We start from the raw sequence: 18385 nt of genomic DNA, 5'->3' as shown, positions 1-18385 counted from the left end.
ACTGCAGCAGCGCAGCTGCTCTACTGTAACTGCTGTAGTGAAGGTGTAGCCTGAGTAAAACAGCGTTTTGACTTAATAGCCCATTTGGGTCCCTTTCATTTCACCTCTTTGGCTATTACATTGAAATGGGTTATTCCTGCACGAATTGAGTGGTTGGCGCAGTTTCTTCCCCCCTCCAAGTAAGTTCAGTGCCATTTCATCTGTCATGCCACAAGAACAAAACTGACTGCATATGACTGATCATCAGTACAGTGGAATTCAGTTCTGGCGATCACTGCTTAAATTGATCATTTGAGCTATGGGAATCTGAAATTACTTTTCCAAAGCCCTTTCCTGTTCTGATGTTTTAGCCCCTTGCTTATACTGATCACTGAAGCATTTGGTTGTAAGGACAACCATGGGACTCATTTCCCTGATTTATGCATGGCTTTATGGATCACTTGGCTGCAGATTAGGAATTTGAAAGCTTGCAACAGTATCATTTCTAACCTGACTAACCTGCCTGGACATGAGTTCTGCTGGGTATATTAATTCTGGCTTTGTAAAATGGAAATTTTCCTTCTGTGCTGCTGTCTTATTTGAGAAGTTTTGTTTTCTAAATCTTGTTGTAGCGATGAGCTAGAGCAATCAAAATGTGGTTGTCCATATTTATCCTCATAACTAAAAGAAGGGTTTTAACTGTGATGCTTGGATTCAAAGACAAACTTCCATGAAGTTTAGGCGATGTCATCTTATAACAGGAATTCACTCTCCTTTTTTTGGAGGGGGCATGCTAGAGTGTGTGTGTGTGTGTGTGTGTGCGCACATGCGAGGAGGCTGCAAGAGGAAGGATAACAAGGGAAAGATAAGATCATTGGTCATCCTGGACATGCACAAATTAATTTGGTATTTTACATATTTAAGTTACATTTTCAAAAATGTGTACCTAAGATGTAAAATGAATAGCTCTAGGCAAACAACTGTTATTTCAATATTACTCCCCCCCTTTTTTTTTGCATTTGCACACACTGCTCCATGTTTGAGTGCAGAATCGAAGTGTGCACTTTTGAAAATGTGATCCTTAAAGACTTTAATCTTATAAGCACTCTATACTAATATAGTCACAGACACTGAGGTCACAAAATCAATTAATAGATTTATGGTTGCTTCCTTTCAACCATAACTGAATACACAATAGTAGGATAAAAATATAACATAATGGGGCTGTAACTTCTGTTGTTACCCAAGAAGTTATTGTGTGCTGTTGTTAATATTCTGTGCAGAGCAAATATATGTTGAATAAGAAAGAATATAGATATTCACAAAGTGATTTAAGGCAGCTGTATCTGTAATCACTTGAAGTGCACAGAATTCTTTTGCACTCTAGTATTTCAAGAAGTTTTATGGAACTTTGACAGAAAACAAGACAACCTTGACATTGGCTGTGTAAACGAAAAGGTGGTGTCACCTGCCTAGCGTTCAGCTCAGCAAAACTTGTTAGAGATTTCCAATCCAGTGTACTGCATGGCTTGGGCTAATAGAATACAGAACAATTATGCGTCTAAATCATTGGTTTAAATCCAGCCCAGGGTACTGGGAACCAAATGCTGTCATCATCTTGTGGCTGTGCAATGACCAATGAAGTTTATTAAGTTGGCAGGGTTCTTAGTGGACCAATTTCTACATTGCAAAACCCACCCCTACAATTGGTATACTTGTTGACAGGCCTGAAAGAGAAGCCAAGGATTAAATTGAGAATGATTTGATCTCAATGGTTATTGCTGGGTGCTCAGCAGGTGTGAAAATGTGGCCGCTCATGTATGTGCCTCACTATGGATTTAGGAGCCTTCATTTAAATTTCTGTGCTTGAAAATCTTGGCCCCAGTTTTCCACAGATAAGCAAGTGTGGTGAGACTAAGGGGCAAATTTTGAGAAGAGCCTCTGAGGGAGTATGCAGGGAGAGTCAATGTAACTTACACCTTCTTCCCTCACATCCCTTATGGTGCACATCATGCCAACTTAGCACTGGGCTACAGAGTCAGGTCTATACAAGGCAGCTTACATCAACCTAACTCTGTAAGCATCCTCTAAAAGGTAGCTCCCAGTGATGTAACTCGCCCACTGAACTAACTTAATAACTCAACCTCCGTGAGAGGCGCAGCGCATAAGTCGATGTAGTTAGGTCAACGCAGTGTCACTGTAGACACTGCATTGTTTACACTGACTGCTGCTGCCTTTCAGAAGCCGTTCCACAATGCCCCACACTGACAGTTAAATTGGTGCAAGTGCTTCTGGCGAGGACACACCGCTGACACAAGGAATGTAGTGTGGACCTCCAAAAACAATTTAATTACTGCAATGGCTGTACAAAAACATAGCTTAGGTTGACTTAATTTTGTAGTGTAGCCATACCCTTAGATTCTCTTGCGCTCCCTCTGACGCTCACTCATTTACCAACATGTAATTTACACAGTCTTGCCAATCACTTCTGGATTTGTCTCTAAGTCTTTGAGTTACCATATTAGTGCATATAGGGACTTACTCTTGATGATCTTCCTGTTGTTGCTCTGGAATATGCTGAATAATTTCATAAACTGTACTGTGTAAATCCTGCCCTTGGACAAAGCCAGAGCCAGAAACAGATGGACTTGGAACCTAAAAGTAACGGGCAATATTTTTGCTATGAGTACAGACGGGAAAAGCTGGTGCAGGAACGAAACGTACAGAATAACCTTCCCTCCCTTCCCCCCCCCTTTTTTTTAGGAGAGATGTTCTCCACTGATTTTGTTCACATTGCATAGCTCAATTTAATTAGTTTCAATTTGATTGTTGAGGAAGGGAATTTTATCATACTTACAATATGGCATTTCACAGACTTAAATGCAGTTAGAAACCCAGAAATTTTAGGATGCCCCTATTGCATGTAGGGTAAAAAGTGCTTTACATTACTGTACCACAAATAATAAAGGGAGAAATAAGCTGGTGAATTAAAAGCTGGGGACAAAGGACAAAAGTAGTCAGTGAGATGATTCAGGATACATAAAAAAAAAAAAAGCTAAGAAAGTCAGGGCAGTGTGCAGTCTACAACGTCTAGATTCAGCCCTCATCAATACAGAGTTTACTCAATCTGCATACTCCCAAACTCCAATTCTTAACGATTCATCTTTCACCTCTGTGTCCCTTTCCTACTGAGCAATATGACTGCAGTGGGTTAAATACTGATCTCAGCCACACTGGTGTAAATCCAGAGTGACTGCACTGAAGGTAGTGGAGTTGCTCCAGTTCCAGAGTCCAGCCCACTGCCTCTAATTCTAATTCTCTGGTGTACAGTCTCTCCTCCTTCACTCTCCAAGGCCCTGACTCTGTAAGGTATTTAAACACGTGTCTGACTATGAGACATGACTAGCCCTAGTGAAATCAATGGGTCTACTTGTGTGTTAAGAACCTTGCTGAAGTGGGTCTTAAACCCCTGACTCCCACCCTAGTCCTGACGTCCCTCCTATCTTCATGAACACTCACAGATGCTCTTCTTCCTTCTTTAACGCTTTCACCCTTGGAGTGGCCTACTGTTATCTAGACACTTGATGTTAAAAATTGTTTTCCTTGTCTACACTACAGTTACTTTGGTATAACTTACGTCACTCAGGGATGTGAATAATACACATCCCTGAGCGATGTAAGTTTCATTGACCTAAGCGCTGGTGTAGACAACACTATGTCGTGGGAGAGCTTCTCCCACTGACAACTCCTGCCTCTGGATTGGATGATAGCTATAGTAAGCTGATGGGAGAGCTCTCTCCTGTTGGCTTAGTGCATCTCCACCACAAGTGCTACAGTGGTGCAGTTGCAACAGTGCAGCTGTGCTGCTGTGACTGCTGTAGTTTAGATGTAGCCTAAATGCAGGATTGCTTAACAGAACTAACTTCTTTGCACCGCTTTGAACCTGGGCATGTCTCTGCTGCTTGACATTGATGTAAATAAACACAGTGAGTAACAGTGCTGATGAATAAGTCATTGAAATACCTCCAAAGAGGCATCTCATGTGGCCCTTTTGAGCAAGTTGCATAGAGATTCTAGTGTAAATACTACATACATTTTAGTGAATGAAATAGAGCCTTAATTGGTTGGCTACTGATTTACTGGTAAAACACATACCGTAGGAACACCCGTGGGGTCTGGAAAAGCGATAAATTCATATATTCCAAAGTCATCCATAGCATTTTCATGCCCTAAAATTAAAAAAAGAAATTATTAATAGGTAACATAAATGCAAACAGGAACATTTCATTATGGATGGGCATTCGGCCTAATTTTGAACCCCCCTGGATTCGGAGACTTTGAAAGTTCTGCTTCTGTCTTCTACTGTTCCACCCCACCGCTAGGGCTGGCTCAGTTCTCAAAACTTAGAGCTGCCACACTGATGTTTAAACTATTCTTGGCTGCATCCAAGGGGGGCCATTACACCGTTGAAGATAACTGGAGAGCAGTAATACTCTGGCCATCCCCCTTCACTAAGCCACCTTTCACATTCTCCCTACACTGGTCTATGAGGAGCAATTTCCCTATGCTGGGGAATACCCATGTAGCTAGTGAAGCATCTCTATTGCTGCTCCATGGTTTATGGAAGGAAGATTCAATCTAATTTAACTAATCTATCTCAGTATTTATATCATGCTCAGCACCAAAGTATCTGACCACTGGCATGATCCAGTACTTTCCCCCATGGCACTATGAAGAGGCCCAGCCCTGTTCAGCAGGGGCTAGGGGGCTTGAATTTGGCCTTATGCTCCTGTTTCATTCTTTAACATTACCTGAGAATGTCTGTGCCTTTCTGTAATCTGCTCCAGGCCTAGAAAACATAAACATGACTTTCAGTTTGATCTCACGGGTAAAGAAAAGAAATATAGCCCGAAACCAAAAAAACCCCCTCTCCTTTTTTGGGAAAGACACAAAGCCATAGTAATGATTTATTTTATTACCTGCTCTGCAGCTTCCGTTGTAAAACTGAAAAAAGAGATAAAGGAAAATCAACCTTTTTGTTATAATGTCCAGAAAATGCATCTGGAGTGTGTTTAAGTTTTACCCACCTTTATGTGGCTGATATCTTTTCCATAAGAATAGAAGGGACATAGATAGGATCAAAAATAATGAAATTCCTGTTATTACTGCTAGAGGTGACAAAGATTTTCCTTTCTGGGCAAGCTTCTCCAGTCCTGTGCCAAAGAAGAACAGATTCATAGCCTTCATAGCTAGTCCTTCACTATATATAACATGTTATTGAATCTTCGCTGAAGTAGTGTCTCCAGACATGATTTGTGGCCCGCAAGCCTTGCAAACAGGTAACTCTTGAATTATTGTGAACTAGGTAATACAATGTTTTTCAAAGACATACCTGAAATGGCAACTTGGCACAATAATTATATGCAGAAACCATTCCAAAACATGTATGGTACCGGTAACTAGGTGGAGGCCACTATGAACGTTATGGCAAACAGCACCAAATGCGAAAAAAAGTGCATCTTACAAGTATTTTTGAATTTAGCCTCACAGCTCCACGAGGAAGTATGTAAATAGTCCTGTCCTATGTACAGGGAGATGGAGCCCCAGAGGGAATAGATTATTTGATCAAAGTTACACAGGAAATCAATAGTGGAGTTGGGACTAGAAACCAGTTTTTCTTAGTTCAAATCCTGTGCATTAACCGCAAAACCCTTCTTCCTGTATAAATTGTAATTATAAAATATACACTTTTTATGTGCCCATCACCATAGTATCTAAGCACTATGTACAAGACTCAGATACATCAACTCTGTAAGACCACGTTCTCTTTCCCTTCCTGGGTTACTACCACTTTCTAAACAGAGATACTTTAATTAAAATGAACATAGAACTGTTTGTGTTTTTATCATTGTCTTCATGGTAGTATACAGTAATTATTAGACAATAACATACTATTAAATCATTGTGTCTGCAAATCAAGACCAGAATTTGACAGCTACTAAAAAGTTCTCTCCTAAACATACTGGCGGGGGGGGATATCCTGTCCCCACTGAAGTCAATAGGAGTCTTGTCATTCCCATCCTGCAGGGCTTCTTTTTTCTAAAATTTGTCTTCTATCGGCCACTTACTCAATAATGATTGGGGGAGGTTTAGATTGGATATTAGGAAAAACTTTTTCACTAAGAGGGTGGTGAAACACTGGAATGCGTTACCTAGGGAGGTGGTAGAATCTCCTTCCTTAGAGGTTTTTAAGGTCAGGCTTGACAAAGCCCTGGCTGGGATGATTTAACTGGGAATTGGTCCTGCTTTGAGCAGGGGGTTGGACTAGATGACCTTCTGGGGTCCCTTCCAACCCTGATATTCTATGATTCTATGATTGCAGAATCATTTCCTGAAGCAGGAAGCACAACTCTGAAATGCAGAGCCAGATTCAGGCTAAGCCCTGCATAGATAAGGGGCCTTGCAAAGATCTCATCAGGGAGCCTGGTCCCTGAACCTTACGAGCATCCCCTTTGGCACTAGCTGTCTCATACTCCTGTGTCCTGGCTAACAGACTAGATGGGCACAGAGCAGTGAGTCCACTGCAGTCTCTCTAAGGCTACTAGAGCTACCCCTCTGGTGTGTGCTCCCAGGGAAGCTCAGGAGGAGCTTTGGCTGACTCGGGCAGTATGCACCCTGCGAGTTGGAGTCCCAGTGCTGTCTGTATGACACCCAGCGGTGCCCAGGGCAGAAGTTTGCCTTAGTCTGGGGTACATACGTAACAGGGAGTTTGACAAGCACTTTATAATCTACAATTCAGAGAAAATCAGTAGTTCAAGTGTTTTGGACACACCGTGAAATAGGGAGAAAATTATTTATAGTTGTCTCGGGTCAAGAGACTGAACATCTGGTTTTATTATTTAACAGGTGAGTAGGGTAAAGCTATTGGGAAAGACTTACTGTAACTATCTGATCTAATTTCAAGAGGATAAAATGGTGTTTCTCCATGCAGTTTCACTCTCCCATGTGTAGCTGGAGGGTGACCACACTCATTAGCTCTTGTTATAGACTATGTCTTCGTTTTGTTTTGCAGCTATTTTATGTTTATGCATAGCAAGAAATGTTGCTCGGAAAGATTTGGAGTTGAACTTTGCCATTCAGTTTCCAAACCAGAGAACTATGGACTTCCTCATTTCAGTCACAGCACTGAAATCAAAACCATGAGGGGAATTTTTGTCAGTAATTTAGTTTTCTGGCCTTGTTTGTGCCAGTGCACAGGCCCTGCCTCTTCCTCACCCTCTTTGGGGCACTGATTTCCCCCATGTCGAAAACGAAGGGAGCAGTCTGTTGCTCCCTGGAGATCCAGAGCTATAATTCGGCCTAGTCATGACTCATAGGATACTTTCTCATGTAACAATAGTCTTACCGGACGTGTGATATGATTGTTTTTACAATGGAAACATTTTACTCCAGTTAAAGAATCAACAAGACTGTATTAACAGAACATTCCGACTGTCAGTAAATGCTGTGTTAAAGCCATTCCATGTTGAGCCTACGTGCTGGAGCTGCATATTCAGAGTGGCACATATACTGCAATGCCTAGATACAGAGGGAGTCATAACTTAATTTCCTTGCCTGGGTTCCCATCAATGTGTTTCAATAGATTTACGTGTTAAGGGTATGTTTACACAGCAATTAAACACCCACAACTGGCCTGTGTCAGCTGACTTGAGCTCGTGGGACTTTGGGTATGAGGTTGTTTAATTGAGGTGTAGATGTTTGGGTTCGGGGGAGGGTTCCAGAGCTGAGGCTCCAGCCCAAGACCAAAAGTCTACACTGCAATTAAACAGCCCTGTAGTTTGAGCCCCGCAACCCCCAGTCAGCTGACATAGGCCAGCCGCAGGTGTTTAATTACAGATTAGACGTACCCAAAGACTCTTCATCTTGCATTAAACTTTGAGGAAGCCAATTCCTGTTTGCAGCAAACCACATGTAAATAAAATCTGCTGTGTTCTCAAAGATGGAGTATTTCACTCCCATTATATTTAAATACAAAAGATTTGTATCCAGTTTTTAGATAATCCTTGTTCTTCCCCTCCCTGTAGCTCATTAGGTCTCCTGTTTGGAGCAGACCTCTGAAAAGAACTGCAACTTACCGGCAGTACTTGTGCTGGGTATATTTTCCAGTTAACTCGTGAAAGGCTAACTTGCCAGGTACCAGTGCAAATGTTATTTGTCTCTCAAAGAGCCTGTTCTTAGTTAAATAAATAAAATGAAATATCTCACCAAGTGCAAATATAAAAGAGAGATGGGGTATCCATGGCATCACACAGCAGCAAATGTGTTTGATTACATGCAGTAATATTATAACCATATGCCATAGCTTGTAAAGTGCAGTGGTTCCATTTTGGCATTGCTAATAGGGTCAAGAATTATAATGACAGTAATTAGCAGACTGTTTCCAGACTGAAGGGTGCCAGTCAAAAATAAAGAATGACTCTGGGAGAAGTGAAACCAATGTGGATTAGGAACAGGTGCAGCATTGCTCCCAGTAGTCATGCCAAATATGACAAAAAATGATTAATGGATATATTTTTGGGTCATATTATATATGATTGTAATAATACAGCATATCAGTCATCATTAGGGACTGAACCAAGATCTCCAGAGCTGAGGGTATGTGTTGCTACAGCTTGAGATAAAGTACTAAGTTTCCTAGCTGACCACTGTGACACACTCATAGCCCGGGTGAGAACGATGTGTGATATACACTGAACAATGGGTTACATATCCAGAAGTATTCTGTTGACTGATGGTTTATTAATGGAAATGTTCACAAACTCCAGTTTTATAAACTGTAGCACTATTAGATGTGATATTTGCTATTCTTCAGTGTTAAAAATGTTTCAAGCTTGCAGTTAGGAATTTGAAACAATATCATATGATTTAAGTGACTAATCACATATCACAAATAACAAATATCAAACAGTTGAAGTCAATAGTTTCCAAATGAGACAAGGAAAAAATTGTTAGCATGAACTACTCTGTGAGTCCATGTTAATCAGGAATATGTGTAATTTCAGGATGGGTCTGCAAACTATTCAGGAACAGAAATATAGGCTAAATTTGTTGAATAATGTAGTCACAATTCATAATTTGATCAATTCTAGCTTTCAGGGATTTCTACATGTATGAAGACTGCAGTTCCTTTCTGCTAGTACAGATATGGGAATTCTTTAGCTTATTACATGCTGAAGGTACAGCAGATTGGTCCTTGGGCTGGAAATGAAGAAAGAGATGTTTAATTCCCAACTCTGCCACTGTGTAGCTATAGGTATGTCACTTTACCTCTCTGTGCTTCATTTTTGGGATTTATAGATCATTGATAGGTTTTTGATCAGATTCTCACACAAACTGCTAAATTATATGACTCCCTAATATTAGTACTGTTTGTTAGGATATAGATATTCAGGCCTGTCTATAAAGGCCTATACTCTAAGAATTTAAGTGTATTCTTATCGCTTGGCTAGTTCTAGAGGTATAAAAGAAAGAATCAAAACCACTGTCTGCCAGTGTAAGGGCCTTCTCTTACTGTGACAGTTTGTGGCCCTGTGCTTAGGCTCAGGCCTTTGGCTAAGCAGCAGAGGCAGCCATAAGCTGGGAAGCGAACGGTCACATCCTCACATTCCAAACTAGTCACACTGAAATAAGGTGCTATTCGGCTGTTAGGAATACAATCCTGTCCTGATAGTTCCTATCACCTCCAGAGAAAGGGAAGTGCCTAGAAAATGTAAAAGGAAACTTAGTTTGATAGCATCCTGTCTGGCAAGAACTCACTTATCAATAGCTGGGATGTGAAATCCTCACTTCTGTATTGTCTTGTCATTATAGTTCCCACTTTGCTATTGTTTGTCTGTATAATCTCTGTCTGGTTCTGTGATTGTTCCTGTCTGCTGTATAATTAATTTTGCTGGGTGTAAACTAATTAAGGTGGTGGGATATAATTGGTTACATAATCATGTTACAATATGTTAGGATTGGTTAGTTAAATTTCAGGAAAATGATTGGTTAAGGTATAGCTAAACAGAACTCAAGTTTTACTATATAATCTGTAGTCAATGAGGAAGTGAGTGGGTGTGGATGGGGGTGGGCATGTGGGTGTGTGAGATGGGAACAGGGGTAAGAAAATTGGAATCATGTTTTGCTAAAGGGGGAAATGGGAACAGGGAATGGGAGTAAGGAAGTTGGAATCATGTTTGGCTAAGGGTAGGAATGGGAACAGGGACACAGGTGTAAGGCTCTGTGGTGTCAGAGCTGGGAAGGAGGATACTAAGGAAGGAAACTGGAATCATGCTTGCTGGAAGTTCACCCCAATAAACATCGAATTGTTTGCACCTTTGGACTTCGGGTATTGTTGCTCTCTGTTCATGTGAGAAGGACCAGGGAAGTAAGTGGGTGAAGGAATAAGCCCTCTAACACTGCTGATCTTTGTTTCCTTTGCTCGTATCTGTTGCTGTCACACTAAAGCAGGCTTTTTCCAGTGAGACTTATGTGCACATCATGACCAGATTGTGTGTGTGTGTTGGTGATGTGTGTGAAACAAAAATTATGTTAAAAGATCCAAATTTAGGTTTCAAAGTTAAGCACTTGAAAGTTGGGAATTGCCAGATTTATGGTTACCCATACCACCTTGTTTCTTTCCCCTTGTGCCCTACATGTGGCAGGGGTCATGTAGAAAAAGTAGCATGTGATCATGTAAGTAAAGACAATACCATAATGCATAAACACAAAACAGCACTACAAGCTGGTCATTACCAGTTTCCCCTATAATGGAAACTTTAAATTTGTAAAAAGAAAAGGCGGACTTGTGGCACCTTAGAGACTAACCAATTTATCTGAGCATAAGCTTTCGTGAGCTACAGCTCACTTCATCGGACTTGTGGCACCTTAGAGACTAACCAATTTATCTGAGCATAAGCTTTCGTGAGCTACAGCTCACTTCATCGGATGCATCCGATGAAGTTAAGTGAGCTGTAGCTCACGAAAGCTCATGCTCAGATAAATTGGTTAGTCTCTAAGGTGCCACAAGTACTCCTTTTCTTTTTGAGAATACAGACTAACACGGCTGCTACTCTGAAACCTTTAAATTTGTAGTATTTATTTATATGTGTTTCTACCTGAACTTCTCGTAGTGCTTAGGGGTAAAATTCATCCATTCCTATGTAGATGGGCAACACAAGATCTATGCACCATGTAAATCCACTTCAAGTGTTATATTGGCTTGGGGCTGGTCTTCTATACAGGGCAGCATTTCACCCTTGGTCAGTTACAAGGTTACGTATATGAACATTAATCCAAATATGTACAACAAACCTTCACAATTCCAGTCAGAAAAAGTTCCACCCCATCAATCCCCTCTTTCCCAATCAAAGCTCTCCCTCACCCAGAAGCCTGGGGAAACAGATGAATCTTTAAAGGAACATTTAAAAGAGTAACTTCATTTTTATAGCCAAATAAAATTCATTCCTACAAAATCTGTATAGAAAACAGCTGTGCTGTTAACATAAATTTAACGTTATTCCATCTTGGTTCAGTCCTATAAGGTAGTCTTGCAATTAGTGCTCAGTACCTTGCAGAATCATGTCCATAATTAGATAGATGCCTTTATTTTAAAATCTAACTCTCTAACACTTCTTGGCTAAAATAGAACACTTTAGTTGACCGGATGAACTGTTTATAACTGTTGTCTTTTTAGTTCTCTTGGTTTTAGTTGGACATATATGTACAAAACTCTATAGGTGATTTCAGCCCTACTTGCAGAGGAGCTGCTGAAGATCTTCTGAAACATCTAAATTCTGTGTAAATACCTTAACTGGGGTTTAAGTGTCATGTAAGGCTTTGCACAGGCTCTCTGTCTTGAGGAGTGGGGACACAGAATATCTTCCTTGGAGAGTAATCATTAATCAGGTAAAATTACCATTAAAGACTTCAGAGTTTGGTCCCCAGGGAGAAATTTACTGGGTGTGCATATTTTTGAGGCCACACTCAGGCAGAATTCCCACTGAAACTAAAGGGAATTTTCCTGAATTAAGGAGTGTAGCCTGGGATCCAGGGTTTAGTATTACTGGAATAAATCTTCAGAAACAGGAAGAATGGTATAAAATGGAAAAAGCTGATTATCTCCAAAGTGGTTTAAAATGCCATGGGATAATTTAACAAAGGAGATCTGCTTTTTTTTTTAAGTACATCTAAACAAAAAATATGCACCATGTGGACTTTGCTTTTTATCAGGCTTCAAAAACAAATCTCAGAATTGTTGCTCATGATTGTGAGTGTGTTTATTTATACACACAGTTACTGCAGGAGTCCTGGTTTACTTTCACTTCCAGGAAAAATGCCGTTTGTATTCCTAATGGAACACCACCGCTCTGTTTGCATTTCCCCCCTTCTAGTCATCACATTGTTTTATTTTAAACTGTATTATTTCCACTGAAAAACTGTAACCCGTTTTCTGCCAGGGTGTTTGAAACCATGGAGCTTTCATTTGTGGAGATTACCTTAAATCCATCTGAACAATAGACACCTGCTGTCCTTGTTTATCTTAATAATAAATATATGAGCTCTTTGTCTGGTACCAGCAAAACAGGTTTGTGAAACTTTCTAAAGGCAGCAGTCTGACATGTTGCTGTACATTAATAATATGGCCACATTATCTGAAAAAAAATCTATTGTTCCTTAGTAATTAAATTATTAACGATCCAGAAAATGTTTTCTAATTAGCAATGAAAAGGCAGTAGATAAGGCGATTACAGACTTCAGCAGCATTGTACCATTTACAGTTATTTTTCATTGGGATTCTCTGACAAAAAATTGCTTTGCAGTCATTTAATTTTGGCATAGTATTATATAGGACTTAAATCTATCACGTATTGAAAGTAAAGGAGAAACTCCATACGTCAATACTTAGCAATAAATCTACATAAGAACACATGGGAAAAATAATTTCCATATGTATCTTGTAATGAAACCATTGATTTGTGTTGCTGCAAAGATAGCTTGGATTACCATCACACACTAGACTCAGAGGTATCTTCTACCAAGTCCCAGAGGCCCTTTTGATGCCCATGTTTGTTGGTCCCTAATTGGCCATTCCAGCCATTGTTGAATGACTAGAGGCATCATACCATGTGCTGGTCATACTGCCTGCACAGCACTCTCAGCCCCTGCTAAGAGGGAGTGAGAAAGTGGGCTTTGGAATAGAATCCAGGTGCCCTATGTGGCAATGCAAAGCTAGCAGTCTAGCCTTAGAGCTCACTGTATTTTTGTGTATTTTTATATTTCTCCCAATATAGCTTCCTTTCTTATACTGAAACAACAAGGAGTCTGGTGGCACCTTAAAGACTAACAGATGTATTTATACTGAACACACTCAAGGAGAGATGATAAAAAATGTGTATTAATTCTGCTTCATGAATTGGTTATTATGGTAGAAAGCAGTGGCATTTCTACTCAAAGGACCAAGTCAACTACAAGACACAACTGTGGTGAAATTCTGACCTTATTGAAGTAAGTGGCAAAACTCCCTTTGACTTCACTATTGCCAAGATTTCACCCCTCGTCTCTACCCTCTTGCTGAGGACAGGGAAGTTCAAAATATCAAGACAGTGTACTGATTCGTCACCTGGCTTGCACTCCAGTTGCTTGGTTCCCCTTAGGTTGGTACTGTGTTTATGTGTTATACTAGATCAGTATTTGTTATGTTATACATTTTATGTTCTTACCTACAGAAGTAATGATCACTGTGAAATGAGTTTCGTCCCGTTTTCCAGTCACATTGTTGTAAGCACAGCACATATAATCTACTGTTGTCTGGGCCACTTTTTCAGATACAACTTCCAGATGGGGTCCATATTTGATAACGTCTGTAGTATTGTCAGCCCTTCGGATCCAGGAGTAAGTATTTGGTGGATTTGAGTCTGCCGAGCAATCAAATAGGATAGCTTCTCCTATGTCAACCGTAAACACCTCCCCTACTTTCAGCCCTTTATCTGAATTAACTGTAAGTCCGTAAGGTCCATCTGCATTAATATGAACAACAAAAATGATCATAATGGAAAAAATTAAAATCAAAGAATAACCCTCAAAAATTCCAAGGATAAGTACAGCCTTAACCTTTCAAATGGCTGCCATTAGGTTCAATTATTCTGATTAAAAGGCTTCCAATTCATTTAATCTGTCCTTATTTAGATAGATTTGTAACAGTCTTATCACAAAAAGAAAAGGAGTACTTGTGGCACCTTAGAGACTAACAAATTTATTTGAGCATAAGCTTTCGTGAGCTACAGCTCACTTCATCTGATGTCCGATGAAGTGAGCTGTAGCTCACGAAAGCTTATGCTCTAATAAATTTGTTAGTCTCTAAGGTGCCACAAGTACTCCTTTTCTTTTTGCGGATACAGACTAACACGGCTGCTACTCTGCAACCAGTCTTATCACAGAAAACACCCACGTAATATTGATCTGTTTGGGTGAAATTCACCCAGACACTCAGCACCCAAGCAATGTTTAAAGCCCTCAAAAAAACCGTAGTGGGACTGAAGCAGCATAGGTAATGTAGTGTAATGAAGCAGTAGGCCTTCTTCTGGCTGTCTGTACAAGGGTGAACTGGACTCTTTCTACTTTAATGCCAAGGTTACTGGCATAGCTTATCTGTGTTTACACATAAAGATCAGTAAAATTGCACTGAAATATACCTATGTAAATTAGTATTTACCACACAATACTTGCTTATGGAACTATCCTCCCCTTAGTAAGACATAGCATGGTGTGTCTTACATAACTTCAGACAGTTGTTTTTCACAAATGATCCTTAAAGCACATGTTAACCTTCCTCTCATCCCCCTGACTTTTGCTGTGTTCACCGTTTAGTTCCTGGGTTTCCATTCTTAGTGAGCTTTCCCCTGGGCAAGGAGAGTTTTCCAGGAACCCAGCATAGGCACCTTTTCAGGGATCAGAAGACCATAGAGCTTTTTTTGTTATTGGGTCAGGCTCAAAGACAACTTCTTCTTTAAATGCAAAGCAAAACGTTCAAAATCTACTAATTTTAAGAATGAACTTGCTTTTTTGCTTTTTGAAACCATTCAGTAGTTCTCACCCAACCCATTACTCTCACTGCCTTGGGCTTTACATTCTCTCAAACATAGTTTCCATTTAAAGGCCCTTGTCCCCCTTGCTCCATTTGGAGATTGTCAGAAGCAGAGGAATCAGAAACCTCTGTCTAGGTCTAAATTTGTTCTAATAGTTTCTCACAAGCCCAGAAGAAGGAAATCTCAATTTATAGAGCCCTGCACGGATACAAAATTTCTATCCACATCTGATCCGTAAACATGGTCTGTGGATATTTGTGGATATCTGCAAATTTGCAGGGCTCTACCAGTTGATCTCTTGAACTCAGATTTCCCACATAGGTCAGCAGTTTCTGCTGCAGCAGCCACACCACCAGACTAATAAATTCTCTCCCAGTGTTGTATAGATTTATTTCTGAATGAAGCTATTTATCTGTTAAGTGCTTTGTGATGTATTATTATTACAATTAATAGACAAATCAAATAATGCTAATGAATAGGGATGATCAAAATAAAGAACCTTTTTGATTCTGAGTGCAACAGCAGAATAATTCCTTCCTGGGATCCTACATTCTCCACTTCTCTTTTCCAGTATCGTTCTCAGCAGAAATGAGTCTCATGTTTCAGTGAAGCCTGTTTACTAAATGACTTGTAAAATAATAAATCACCTGTTCTTAGTAACAATTTACTACTCTGTGGGAACACTTCCAATTGCTCATATCACCATGAGACTGTTATCCATCTAGTTTCTGAGCAGATGGCAGGTATTTACCGTGAGTGACCTTTTTTATCACACACAGTAACTCCCCCGCAGCAATGGCATATGGTGCATATAGACCCTGAGGCCTGTACTGGATTGTTATTGACAACTGCTAACTCAAACACAAAAATTTTGTGAACTACTGGCAGAGAGAGGTTAATCTGAATTACCTGACTTGAAAACATAACTCACTGAGTTTGACCGCTAATTAGGGCATGGGAAGTAGTACAAGAATATTGGTCTTTCTTAGCCATTGGCTCAAGTTTTAGAATTTTGCAAAATCTTATCTCAGCAGAGCAAAAATAAAATCAAGTTTTTCGTAAATGAAAATTTTTCATAACATGCTTAGTAATGTTTTTTTCTGTTTTAAAAATACTTTGTTTTCCAGTTTTTCTCAAAAACATCAGCTAATAAAAAATAAATCTCTTTCAAACACTTTGACATAAAGTCACTTGGGAATTTCATTTTTTTTTCATGAAAATCAGTTTTTGTTTTCAACCAGCTCTCACACTGACAAGAGAACCAAGATGCCACCTGATTCTGAAATAAACCCCAGCATATAGGAAAGTGCTGCATGGATGATATTTTACATCCACAGAACATTAAAGCCCATGACTCATTGAACTGGTGTTATTGCATTGGTGTAGGAAGGTTGTCAGGACATCCCTAGATATAGTGGTTCTGAGCCTTGTCCCAGTGTTTTGTTATCTCTCTGTTCAATGTGTATGTACCATTCATTTCTCATCAAGGTCCGAAAAGTGGTATGGGCAACCCTTTCAGAAGTACAGGCACAGGCAAAGTGCACAGTGGAGATAAATAGACAAGCTGTTTTTTCTCCCTCAGAACAGAAATTATTAAAGAGCCAGGATTGGTTCTTTGTCTTTACAGCCTACCACCATGGGTACTCCACTTGGTGTGTGAGGAAGCTCTATTCCTCCATAATGGAACAGCTACCTCCAGCTCCTTCATCTTCATCTCAAAGAAGTGTAAGTGCCTTTTGTCAGGTTCAAAATGTAATTGCTCTAATATTTTGGTTGGGGTTTAGCTAGAGTGATGTTTCCCATAACTCATTTCATCCATAAACTCCATATTTGATTAACTTTACTAGTTTTCTCATGCTGTTTTGGAATATGCATCCAACACCTTGAAAATTAGTGGGTTTGCTTAGACTCAGTTTAAACGTTTTTTTTAGTAGAACATTTCATAGCAGGATCCTTTATCAGTCATAGTTTTGCCATTATCTAATCAACTGCATAACTTTAGTGCATTATTCCTTGTCCAACATGATCTGTTGTCTTTTTTTGTTACACCATTACAGGTATACTCTAGGCCCTGATCCTGCTAATATGCACATGCTTAATGTTTATGCACATGAACATTCCCTTTCAGTCAAAGGGGATTACTCACAGGCATAAAGTTAAGCATGTTTATTTGCAGCATCAGAAACCTTGAGTGTTAGACCTTCAGGAGAGGGACTTTGGGCCTGAAACTTTGTTCATTTACACCAGTGTAAATCAGGAGTTATGCCTTTAATGTCAGTGGAGTTACATGAGTGTGAAAGTAATGTAAGTTAAATCAGAATCAAGTCTCTTGATTTTTTTACATATGCTTGTGAAGCACCATGCACATCAATAATGCTATAGACATAGTAAAAGGTAACGATAACTATTAGAGATGGTCTGAACCAAAACCTGAGATTCAAACACCGATGAACTTTGTGGGAGCTAGCCCCTCTTATTATAATGGGCTGAGCAAAACCCATCGATTTGAAGAACTCTGCACTTTGAAATCCCAACCTCAATCCTGCAGCTCAAGCTGATCTTTAACAACTACATAAACTTTAGCAAGTTCTACATTATATTCTCATGGAGAGGGTATAGATGGACTGTTAAAGACCAATCTACCATGAGTGAAAGCCAAAATATAAACTTGAATCAACTGCTTTGTGCCCATTCCATTGAGGCTCTCTCTCCAGGAAGCTCATTTAGAGAAAAGTATGCACAAATATTTTATATACTCACAAAATATAGTTGGTGCAATTATCTCACTTTCCATTGTGCTCACAGGATTGGTTGCCAAACAGCTGTAATTCCCAATGTCTTCTTTCATGACAGGGACAATTAAAAGTGTGTCATGGTTTGAGGAAAAGGTGTAACTAGAACTGGCATGCATAGGTTTCCCATTTTTCATCCACTGGTAACCTACCCTTGTACCTTTTCTAACAGTACAGGTTAACGTCATGTTCCCCACATACTCCACTACTCCCGAAGAAGGTTCGATTTGTACAACTGGCTTTGTGACAGGAACTGTAAGTTAAACAGATATGAACAGTTATAAACAAGATTTGCCATTTATATTAGGAGAATATGTTATTTACTGCCCAGGTGATATAAATGGCATTTGTCATCCTTTTAAGAAAGTACTTAGATTTCAAATTTTATACTGCTAAAAATGAAAAAAAAAGGGTCCTATCCTTAGCTGGTCCAAATGGGCATACTTCCAGTAACTTCACTAGCTGAGGTTATGACACAATAGCTGGAAA

At 39.7% G+C, this 18385-nt stretch overlaps 1 protein-coding gene across 3 annotated transcripts in view; it reads right to left on the bottom strand.

Moving 5' to 3' along the window:
- Nucleotides 1–18385, bottom strand: part of HEPACAM2 (HEPACAM family member 2) — a 30802-nt gene that overhangs the window by 4675 nt on the left and 7742 nt on the right. Inside the window, exons 3-9 of one of the 3 annotated variants that reach the window (XM_073333951.1) lie at nucleotides 17865–18149; nucleotides 13740–14036; nucleotides 5067–5192; nucleotides 4959–4983; nucleotides 4791–4828; nucleotides 4135–4208; nucleotides 2522–2634 (exon numbers count right to left, since the gene is read on the bottom strand). In XM_073333951.1, the coding sequence (XP_073190052.1) occupies nucleotides 2522–2634; nucleotides 4135–4208; nucleotides 4791–4828; nucleotides 4959–4983; nucleotides 5067–5192; nucleotides 13740–14036; nucleotides 17865–18149 (958 nt within the window). Of the gene's footprint in view, nucleotides 1–2517; nucleotides 2635–4134; nucleotides 4209–4790; nucleotides 4829–4958; nucleotides 4984–5066; nucleotides 5193–13739; nucleotides 14037–17864; nucleotides 18150–18385 lie in introns of those variants that run through there. The other 2 variants (XM_073333952.1, XM_073333953.1) reach the window with 2 other exon arrangements.

This window comes from Lepidochelys kempii, chromosome 2 (genome assembly GCF_965140285.1).
Source record: "Lepidochelys kempii isolate rLepKem1 chromosome 2, rLepKem1.hap1, whole genome shotgun sequence".
NCBI classification, from domain to species: domain Eukaryota; kingdom Metazoa; phylum Chordata; order Testudines; family Cheloniidae; genus Lepidochelys; species Lepidochelys kempii.
The sequence above is the reverse complement of the archived record's forward strand: the minus strand, read 5'-3'. Positions and strand labels throughout refer to the sequence as shown.